This window comes from Lytechinus variegatus, chromosome 11, assembly GCF_018143015.1.
Source record: "Lytechinus variegatus isolate NC3 chromosome 11, Lvar_3.0, whole genome shotgun sequence".
Taxonomy (NCBI): domain Eukaryota; kingdom Metazoa; phylum Echinodermata; class Echinoidea; order Temnopleuroida; family Toxopneustidae; genus Lytechinus; species Lytechinus variegatus.
Window position 1 is genome coordinate 6,468,673 of NC_054750.1, and position 11,549 is coordinate 6,480,221.

The 11,549-nt window shown below is 36.6% G+C and overlaps 1 protein-coding gene across 1 annotated transcript; it reads right to left on the reverse strand.

Annotated features, from left to right (window-relative positions):
- Positions 1 to 6,153: 6,153 nt before the first annotated feature.
- Positions 6,154 to 9,797, reverse strand: LOC121424179. The gene is made up of 6 exons (XM_041619789.1): positions 9,479 to 9,797; positions 8,848 to 8,994; positions 8,233 to 8,382; positions 7,747 to 7,872; positions 7,056 to 7,238; positions 6,154 to 6,479 (listed from the first exon to the last, which is right to left on the reverse strand). Exons 1-6 carry the CDS (start codon positions 9,795 to 9,797, stop codon positions 6,409 to 6,411), a joined length of 996 nt encoding a protein of 331 aa, XP_041475723.1. The 3' UTR covers positions 6,154 to 6,408.
- Between the last annotated feature and the right edge of the window lie 1,752 nt (positions 9,798 to 11,549).

The following is an 11,549-nucleotide window of genomic DNA, read 5'->3' on the forward strand; positions in this document are numbered from 1 at the left end:
TTTTAAGCAGATATCATGGGGTTTTTTTAAATCCCCATTTTCATCAAAGGAAATTAGTACAAGGGGGAGCAAACTGGCCAACAATGAACGGCTAGTCTTAACATACATATTTAGATACAAAACTGTTAGTAATATAGAGTATTAGCCAATTTTGTTTTATTTGTATATAGAAACTGAAGTGTTTTGAGCAGAAAAGTATCTGCTTTGCTAGTTGTAACATAATCTTTGCGGTATATCATGCATTGAGTAGAGAAATAGTGTGTAATCATTCAAGTGGGTCTATATTACAAGACTACACTGAGAGTGCTGCATTGTGGGTAATAAACCTTATGTAATGTATTAATAAATGTAATGTAATTTGATCTGACCATACGCCCACACAAGATAACATTTTTTTTCTGTAATCCCTCCATCCCTCTGCGCCTCGGAATAGTTTACTAGATAGATGGCGCATAATAAATGCTGTGTTTATCATCATCATTATTATTGTTGTTGTTGTTGTTATCATTATTATTATTGCTATTGTTGTTATCATTATTATTATTATTATTATCAAACCTGACCAGATGTGATAAGTTGAGGGATTCAGGAGGGCTATTGGGGCTGCTGTTTCGTTTGCCATTTAAAACATCTTGCTTTTGGTGCGTTTCAGTTTCACAATCAAATCTATAGTCAAAACCATCACTGATATTTCCTTGACAAGCAATATTAATTACACTTAGGTCCATACATCTGATCATTTTTCCTAAATAGATAAGTGGCAAGAATTCGATTATTATCTATTACTTCGAAACATTTTATTACTTCACTTATACTCTCCATGAATCTTAACTCTAGGAGAAATAGTTTTAATAATAAAATGATGAGAATTGCGTCAAAAAGTTGCCTGATATCGAAACGAACTATCCCAGGCTCAATCATAATGATGATGATGCACAGCAAATGTATAACGCCACATATCTGACATTCAAAGGCGTTCATCTATGAAACAGGGGTGAGACGTTTACACATAACGCACTGGCTTCAGTCCTCCGCCCGGGGTGGACTCGAACCCACGATCTTTGGTTCGACGGGCAGACACTAATTTTACCGACTGAGCCAAATTCGCTCTCAATCATAATATGGAGAAAATGTTAGTTATCTTTGAACATAATTGTAAATACTACTCAATCATTGGTAAACAAGAATATCACAAGAATCATGTTTCGAAATCATTATCATAGGAGATAGATTATACGTGTATATCATTCTGATCAGTTATCAAAATTAATTTGTTTGCTAATGCATGTAAACTATACTTTCGGCTTAATTATCTTTCCAAATTACTTGTTCAACTTATTTATTGAGCAGGCTTATCATAATTTCATAAATGAACTTTGACTCCTCAACAGGAGGAAGAGGAGCGAGTTAATCAAGAACACTGGTTGTTGTCAACAGATTTAGGGATGGTGCACGAGCCTGGGAACGATTTTTTTAGCGGGGATGCTGAAGTGAATTTTGACAGGCCAAAAAATAGAAGTTTTCGCTGCAAAATGGAGGGGCTTTCGGTCCCAAGAAATTCGACAAGCAAAAGAAAAAGGGTTTCAATCCAAAATGAAATTGGTTTTGGTGAAGAGCAATTTGATAAACAAAAAAGAGAATGGTTTTCCTACGTTCCGTTCATTTTCATTACATTTCTGCCGATTATCATGCCTGGCAGACTCACAGGGGGTGCTGCCTATGAAAAATAACACACGCATCACCCCAAGGAAAATTTTGGGGTGGGATGCGTCAGCACCACCGCTTCCCGGGACCATGGGAGGGGATGACAAAAGTGACCGACGAGCTAATGGAATTGGTGAGGGTACATTTTGTACGATCGTGCGAGAAATTGAATCTTATCATGCTTATGGAAACTTTTATAAGAGGAGAACCATCGGCCATATTTATTTCTGTTATATAAAAAGGGAGGGCAGGAGGAAACAGAGCTTTCTAAAATCTATAACCATTGAAAGTTCCGAAAGTAACGCGCATTCCCGATTGTAACGATCCCAGGCACTAACATGAATCAAAAAATGGAAATATGTCTTCGTTTAATCACTTATCATGTCGATACGAAATAACTAAATAGCTTTCAAGACTCATATACTAATAGTATAGAAAGCAAAGTAAATATATGAGATTAACTTGCAACATTTTCATGGCTTTGTCGGTTTGGGGATGTTTATCACTTTCAATATTTAAAGGGGAATGAAACCTTTGGAACAAATATTCTTGTGTAGAAACAGAAAAATCAAAGAATAAGAATAAAGAAAGTTTGAGAAAAATCGGACAAATACTGAGAAAGTTACGAGCATTTGAATATTGCAATTATTAATGCTATGGAGATCCTCATATTGGCAATGCAACCAGGATGTGTGATGTCACTGATGAACAACTTTCCCTTTAGTGGAGTATAAAATACCCTAAAAAATGTCTCTTTTTGCTTTTTCTTATGATGATACAAACTCTTTATCCATGATATATTCTTAAAAAATATGTATTACATGCCCTCATGTAGAAAGAACGCATGATTTATGGATAGATGTGATAAAAGAGGTAATTCAAGTGAAATATATACTAAAGTAATGGGGAGAGTTGTTCACAAGTGACATCACACATCTTTGTCGCATTGCCAATTTGCTATCTCCATAGCATTAGTGATCGCAATATTCAAATGCTCAAAACTTTCTCATTATTAGTCCGATTTTTCTCAAACATTTGTTAATCTGTTTCTTTGATTTTTGCTGTTTGCACACAAGCTATCTTGTTCCAATGGTTTCATTCTCCTTTAAGAGATAACACACCCGATTGTGGGTTTTCTCGACCTCCCTCCCTATTTCCTCTTTAAGCGATTTCTTTAAGAACAACTTCCTCATACTTATTTATCTGCATTACACGGATCTTGTGAATATGCGAACATCAGAAAATCTATGACACCATGCCATGAACATAAAGTTAAAGTCAATCCTGTGACATTAGCATGAGCTATATCTAATGCAGATCGATATCAAAGGTTAACGTTCTGTCTTCGTGTTAATGAGGTTTGAACTTATATCATACTGAACGAGATAAATCTAATTTGTATTATTTGGATAAGACAAAGGGAGGTCTTTGATCTCTTACAAGGTGAGAAGAAAACACAGCGTTTATAACGGGGGTTTAATAGTTTACAAAAAAAGAAAGAAATGACATTTGGGGCATCCGATGGGCGCGGGGAGGATCTCATGGAGTCTGTTATCTTTCAATTATGGGATAAGACCTCTTCAGGGTCCCGTAACACAAAGGTTAGCGATCGGCCGTACGCTTGATTTTCACGATTGTACATTTTTGTAAATGGAATCAATCGTAGAAAAAATGTTCTACGATCATTGCTAAGTTCTATGTTACGGGTCCCAGATCGGTTAAAAAGGAGCTGCAAATAAAGAGCCATCGACACGACGCATCAGTTACATTGCATGATAAAACAATGATAAAATAAAAGGCCAAATGTAGCGCATATTGGACCAAAAATACGGTCGCGAGCGGGCAAAATTTATATCTAAAAAAAAAGAATCCTCATTTTGATATAGATTTTGTCATAATATGAGAAAAAGCGATATCATGATTATTTAGCCCCTTCCTTCCCTTTGTTTCCTTTACCCCCTCCGTCACCCCTTGGTGGTGGGCCAGCGAGCTAGGCAATGCCCCCCCCCCCATCTTCACGCCAGTGATGGAGTGTGAATACAACTACTTTTTTTAATCCGTCGTGTGTTGTGGAAGAGAAAACTTCACTATTTAAATATTTAGGACATATCAAAAGGTATGATTGGATTTCAGGTCAACGATTCAAATCGCCCTCTACGTTTCGAACTAAGCCCTTTTTTATTGCAAGAAACCTTTTCTCCTCTTATCACATACATCTATCACCTGTTGTGGGGCTCCCAACCCCTATCCTTCTACCTACTTCTACCTATCTCTCTGTCTCTCTACGTCGAATAACTTTCTAATAAAGTATCACCTTCTCTTATCTATCATCCTCTCCCTCTTTACCGTTCTTTCTTTCCTAGTTTAGCGCTCTCCTTTCTTCATTATTTTCATTTGTACCATTCCCATCAAATTTTAAACAGGACATGCTAGCTTATGAACCTGCAACTCCCCCCCCCCTTGTAACAGAGCCACCATCCAGTGTAATTGTTAAATAAACAAATCAAATAAAAGTTTTGCAAAACTGTTTTTTTTAGACGGGTGACATTTTATTGCATTTGTGAAGGCTTCGCCAAACGGTGCTAATTCTGGGGTGTAAAGCCTTGTTTGGTAATTACTACAGTAGTTGTGTTGGTTCAATATTTTGAATAAATATGTCACAATGTTTAATACAAAGTTGCCCCCCCCCTTATGTTATAACCCATGTCTTTATAATATACATTAGGTGTGAATTATGGGCTTGCAATTGTGTCTATTAAAGAATAAACTTTCCTGATATCCTGGGGAGCGTTTCATCAAAGTACTCGTCAGATATTTTATCTGACAATTCCTATTCAATACGACAGTTACCATAGTTACCATGCTTCTCAGCCAATCAAAATTAAAGAAACCTGTCAACTTATTATTCTCCTTATGCGAGCATAATGATGCGCAATCGATTGGTAAATATTTGGCGCTTGTCTTTCCCAGCCTGTCCTCATCTGAATCGCGTTTCCCTCTTATTTTGTTGGCAACTCTAGTACTGCCTGTCAGTGCTGTATCCCCAGATTAACCAGTTCAGAATTATATAATTGATTAAGTCGATATTTGAATTGACATGTTACTGTCCGTCTTTCTTTCAGAATAGATACAGCGACCATTGATTGCAGAGTTTATATTTGATAGAAAATTGAGTCGGCGCAGGGATAGGTGTACCCCTTATTTCTTGTCGAACATGGCTCGGTTTTGCTTGACCTGCAAAACAATCAGAAAGCGAGTAATAATTTCGATTATTTAAAATGTATAGGTTCCACACTCTGAAATGTATATCAGTATCGTGGGAATGATTCATTTTTCAATTAAATAAAAAAAAAACCTTTTTGATAAACCAACACTGTCAAACAGTCTGTGAAATAGCCATATCCATTATGTATTTTGACTGTAAAGTATTTGAGAATAGCTTACCATTTTGAAAGTATTTTTAGCTTCTTTATTCCCTTCATCATGCCGGGGGTTCAAATGATGGATTGACACAACTCCCTATGTCAAAGATACAGTTTAGGTTGAATTCATCCGGATATGGTAATCATCGCACATCACAATAGATATGACAGAAACTATTGGTTTTTATCTACTTCAGAAGAATGCTGTAGCTCTGTAGCTGATGCCTTGCTCGCGTTTCTTTCTTTTTTTTTTGTTTCTAAACACCAAAAAGAGTAATAAGAAGGATTGTTCATATTGTTTACACAATGATTCACTTTGATTAGAATTCAATTAATTGCACAATTGAACTAATATTTTAATAGCTATGCAACAACGACAAATTACAGACATCGAATTCAGCTCTAATAATTATTACTAATTGCACAAGGATGCTTGATGCTTACCTGTCTATTTTGTTCGAGAGCAAGAATGTGGTAGTTTCATTGCAGTTGATCGTAGTGGCAGGTAAGAAGAAAATGGCGCCAGCTAGGTTTCAAATCCCCGGTCCTCATTATACAAGGCCAACGTTTCACTTGAACCATCAAGTTCCTGTAAGACCGTATCCTGATTCTAGACAATGGCACAAGTAAATTGGCCCTCTCCAAGTGCTCTGGGAAAAATCTTAAAAACATAATCAAATTGGAAAGAATGATAAGCATGCTGGTAACGTTCAAGATTTTAATATTCGTTTTTTTTTCAAAATTCCTTTTACTAGACAAACTTAGGTTGAAACGGGGGGGGGGGGTTAATTTAACAATTTTTCTGATACTGGTATGGAAAGCCTGATAGATTTAATTAGCATTAGCTCGTACAATTTCCTCTAACAAGATATGATATATTTCCAACATGCATGTATTTTTATTCATTGAAAACAGAACTTCGCAAACATGTCTAAATTTTCAAAGTCCATTGACTCTCTATTTACATCATTAATTTTGTTTTCATTTATGTATTCATCGGATTCACAAACCTTGGGATCAGATACGATCATCTGGTTCTCATATGACCTTTCTAGTCACAGTGGTTGTTGATGCCCTCCTTCTCACCATCTCCCACCTCTCTCCTCCTTCTCCTCCTCCTCCCCTTCCTTCTCCTCAGCTCTGCTCCACTAACTGAATACTCCTCCTTCTCCCCTCCAACTTCGTATGTGCTCTTTTCCCTATAGTCATCTTCTTCCTCGTACTCCATCTGCCTCCTGCTTCTCTTCCTCTACGCATCCCCCTTCTCCTCCTTCTTCCCCTCCTACTTCTCTCTCTTCTCTAAGGGGACGCCTGTGATCATGCAGTTGATGACGTCCCAGAGACCAGGGTGACCTAACAGAAAAATAAAGCCAAACTTAAAATAACCACCTATAAAGTATGATTATGACATAGTTTCGACTTTACAAAATGGAAATATTCATCAGCTCTGAGATTTTGTTTTCTTCCTACAAGAAAGCAGCATGATATTAGAGAAATTAATAAAATATTGTAGGGGACAGACACACGATTTGAATTTTCAAGTATGGGGGGGGAACACAACGAAAAGGAAAATAACAAGAAATTGAAGTACAGAAGAGAAAGGTTCAGGTCGTGCTACTTTATACCTCTTTATTTCAGAAAAGAAATGACGCAATCAGATTTTGGGGTCATCTTCCCCCATCTATTAAAATACCATGGCACCGTCCCCTATTCTCTATAGAGTACCTACAACCTACGACAAATTATGCATTGTTTATTTATGTTTTTAGTTTCAGATTGTTCTAATTACAACAGTACACACATTATGACAAATATTTATTAAGATGTTTTACTAATTTTCAGAATGTATTTATTGAAAATAATGTAGAACAGTCTAAGCACATCAAAGCTTAGGCGTGGGATGTGTTCTGTTCCTAATCGTTGACCAACCTGATGAAGTATGATCTCCTGTTTCTTCATCATCGACCAAGGTGCGTCCCTCACCGATGTCCATCTCATTCTTATGTTCTCCCATTACGATATCCTGTACGATCTGGAGTCCTGTTTGGTAGATGTTGCCGCATGCATTCCAGATGTCATCCACGATATTAAATTGGAAGTCGTGATACTTGTCTGGATGTGCGATTAAAAAACAAAGAAAAAAAAATAATAAAAAACGCCTGGATCTTAAGGTAGATATTTTTCAGTGAATAATTATCTATATTTTAATGAAGAATTGAGGGAAACACTATTTTGATTAAAAAGATAACCCCTATACAAGTATTTTCATAATTAGTATTAATATTGTGGGGGGTTTTTTTGCTTTGCTTTTTTTGATGTGGACACATCATGTCCTTAAAATGATTTAACATTTTCATTTCACTACTTTTGAATTTATCTTTCTACTTATCCTCTTTCTTCTTCTTCTTCTTCTTCTTCTTCTCTTTCTCCTCCTCCTCCTCCTCCTTCTTCTTTTTTCTCCTCCTCCTTCTTCTTCTTTTTCTTCTTCTCGTTCTCCCTCTACTTGTCCTTCTCCTTATCCTCCTCCATTTCATTATACTTCACTTGTCCTTTTATTTTCCTTTAGTCTTCCTATTTTCTTTCTCGGTCCTATCTTCTCCAATCATTTAGATAGACAAACCTAAGAGAATACGATCTCCGATCTCTCCAGGGACACCAACATCTTTCTCCTCGTCAACGTTCTTATCATCGTTATTTGTGACGTCATTTCCCTCTGATGTGCTCGAGGGATAGATGGTGTCTTCATCTAGTTGAAACAAAGATTGACAAAATTAACTTAATTTTGTAGCTTTTCAACAGAGCGACAAGTTGTGCTTAGAATGAAACCTGTGGTTTTCAATAATTTCCATGCACACTAAAAAAATCGGAATTTAGAAATTATCATTAAAAAATACACATTTACATTTCGACACATACATGTCGAGAGAAGAGAAAACGAAGAAGCAGGAGAGAGAAAAGGGAGCGATGGAGGAAGCTGAGAAAGAGAAAATACAAAAGAAACACAGAGACGTAGGGCGAATATAGGAATAGAGAGAAGATAAACAGAAAGAATGAGCTTCTTCAAAAAATCTTCGTAATTGCCGCTCAATGTAAGAGTATAGCTCACCTGACCAATTAGCGTCCATGATATTTGTAATCTGATCAGGGACACACCTCTTGACCATCACTGACTCTGAGCTGGTCATATTTCCACTGGACCCATCGTCCGTTTCCTCATCGTCGAGGTTCTCGAACTCCTTATGAACGTTGACGGTGTCTTGTTAAAGTTAAGAAAGATTTATACTTCACAACTACATGTATGATAAAGAAATGTTATCACCTCTTCTGAATAAGGTATCCAAAGAAGGTAGACATCTTTAGTGTCATCGAATTCATCATCATTGTCAATGTAATTCTTTGTTTGATCAATTTTATTTAAAAAATATTTGATTTTAATCATTTATGTTTGGACATGGAATCAATAAAATAAACTTATAACTTGTGATTCATCCTTCTCTCCCTTCCTCCCTCCGTCCATCAGTACCCCTTCTTAATTACCCCCTCTTCTATTCTTTGGATCTCACCAAGGAGATAAAATGTACCGTCATGATTTCGCCCTTACCGGCGCTCTTGTCCTCATCCAATTGTATAAACCCTTTCTTACTTTTACATGTTAATCAATCAAGCATAATATGAAATATATAGGTAAGTACAATTACGACCATTTTTTTTAAATACTTACACATATTCCCTGAAAACTCAAAGCCGGATATTGAGGCCTTGTCATCATCGATGTTAGATTCAACATCAGCCTCGTAATGCTCATCACTGTAATCGACGTCAGATAAAACCGATACGTCATCGTTGTCCTTATCGTTGATGAATCGATCTTTTGGAGAGGAAAGAAAAGGAATGCAAATCAAAAAATAATAATAACAATGACTTTATCGAAACATCCCTTTTAAACATCTTGTACATTTTTTCTCTTCTTATGACTCACTCCTATTTTTTCTCAACATCTTTGCTAGTGTTTTCTTCTTCATCATCTTCCTGCTCTTCTTCGTCTTTCGTTTTCTTTATTGTTCTAACTCTTCTTCTTTTTCTTTTTTCGTATTTTCTTTTCCCCCTTCCCTTTTTATCTTTCTTCTTCTTGTTTGTCTTCCTCTTCTTTTTGTCCTTCGTCCTTTTCCTCAGCTCAATTTTATTCGTCTTGTTCTACGAGGCCTGCTTAAATCACTAACTTCTTTTTATTTCTCGGTTTTCTTCCTCTCTCTCTCTTTCTGTTATTCTCATGTAATACTTCAAATCCGATTATCTATATTTCATTTGACACTCCAATTGAAATCAACAAACGAAAAGCTTATCCAACTTACGGTAGGACAAAAAGTCTTGTGCAGAGACCCTCACGTCCCTCGGATAGGACGTAGAGGGTGGCTCATCCTCAGCTCTGGGGCTTATTTCGGGCATCAAGGTCTGGCGGCTGTCTCGGCTAAGAATAGCTGGAGCAGACCAAGACTGCCGGAGCACCATTGACTCGATGGTAGTGACTGAGTGGATGGATGTGGCAGAGTGGATGGAAGTAACTGATGACTGATCAAAGTTGACACAAAAGCTGCCTTCAGTGTCGTCATCACGGCAGGCATCTTCCTCCAAAAGCTGCAATTCCTTCGAAGTTGAATTTGGTAATAACATTTTATTTAACTTTATCATTAATTCATAATCACGTTTTAGGTAAGCAGTCAACTCTCGCATTATAAACAAACAAAGCCATAAAAGCAATCCATGGTTGTAACTGTTTCTATATCAATGGAATCATTTTTCTCAGAGTTATATAATGTCTACCAACTCAGCTGTCTTCTATATACTTATCTCTTTCTTTGTACTTATCTCTTTCGCTATATTTATTTCTCCCCCCCCCCCTCTATCTCTCTCCAGTTTTTCTCTCCTCTCTCTCTCTGTTTGAACCATCATTTTGTAAACCTCGATATCTACTACACTCTAAAACAGGAATGTTCAAATTCAAAATAGATTTTGCTGGTGATAGATGACGTGTGCGTCAGAGAATAAAGGTTGATTTTAATAAATTTTAAGTTTAACCAATAATTGAATTGACTTCGATAACTTTCTTTGTCGGTCGGACACAATCAACTAAATGGGCCTTGTCAAACCTTTTATATTTTCACCATTTCTTTTGTATTTTATTACATGAAATATTCTAATTTTTCTCCTCACTGTCAAGTGAAACAATGATTAACTCCTCCCTGAAATTGTGGAACTAGCATTGCTTAATACTATATGGTTCAGTAAAGTTGGTCCAGTGTAAAAAAAAATGAAATGTATAATTCAAACAACAAAAAACGAAAGAAATAGTGAGTGAAGGACATCATCGACTGTCTCATTTACATGTCACTGGATTTTGTATATCACTGTTTTGAGAAAAATAGGTGAAATTTTAAATGTCATAATTTTCCAATTTTACATCCGAGTTTGATGAAATTTTCAGTGTTATGCTAGTTTGTTTTTCTCTGTTTATTCAAATTAACATTTTTCTGGGATGGAATTGATCTTTAATAATGTGTTCTTTTGAAGGGATACCAGGTCTCCTCTGGTCCATCCAAAGATAACTTTGATAATTTTCCTTATCAAGTAACATTTATTTCATATAAGGTTTAACTTGCACCATATTTTTTAAATTGACATCTATATAGACATATGATTCGATCGACACGTTGACGGCCCGCCAGTGGCGTAGCTAGGATTTTTTCCTGGGGGGCACTGGGGGGTCCTTGCTCAGGGGGGGGCACCATTTTTTCCGGTGTGTGTGTGTGTATGTGTTACAAGGGCGGTTCCGACTTTCGCCAATAGGGGACGGGGCCCGAAATTATCTTCACCTATTATTTTCCCCTATCAGTCACTTCTTAGTCTTATTCTTATAAAACAACATAAGCATGAAATAATCTCATAAGCCTTATAAAAAGTGCGAGCGCGAAGCGCGAGTGATTTTTTTATGTGTTTTTTCCTGAAAATTTAATATCCTGGGCAATGTTATGTGTGATCCTGAACAAGATTCGTATGTAACTAGATGGTTACTGCGAACGCCATGCGCGAGCAGAAATTTTTATTAACTGTTCTAGCATTATCGAAAAAGGACCTGTTAAAGACTGCTTACAGTTACCCACGAAAATGATATATTTCAATAATGCGAGCGCGAAGCGCGAGCAAAATTTTTGACATTCCTACCTAAAAATATGGTAATTCCAAGCACTTTTTGTATTAATAAATGGGATAGGTATGTATAACTAAACAATTGATGCGAGCGCGAAGCGCGAGAGGAAGAAAAGACCTAAAAGCGGGACACTCTATTCATATTTTGTAAATCATAAATAGGATATAGTTAATTGGGTATTATTAATAATGCGATCGTGAAGCGTGAGCAGACAATTA

What these genes read in the sequence shown, in the direction of transcription:
- LOC121424179 (XM_041619789.1), bottom strand. Translation starts at nt 9,797, where the DNA reads ATGTTATTACCAAATTCAACTTCGAAGGAATTGCAGCTTTTGGAGGAA. An exon ending in CATGGACGCTAATTGGTCAG is followed by an intron (nt 7,873 to 8,232) that starts GTGAGCTATACT and finishes TGTTTCAACTAG; the next exon opens with ATGAAGACACCATCTATCCC. An exon ending in CGGAGATCGTATTCTCTTAG is followed by an intron (nt 7,239 to 7,746) that starts GTTTGTCTATCT and finishes TCGCACATCCAG; the next exon opens with ACAAGTATCACGACTTCCAA.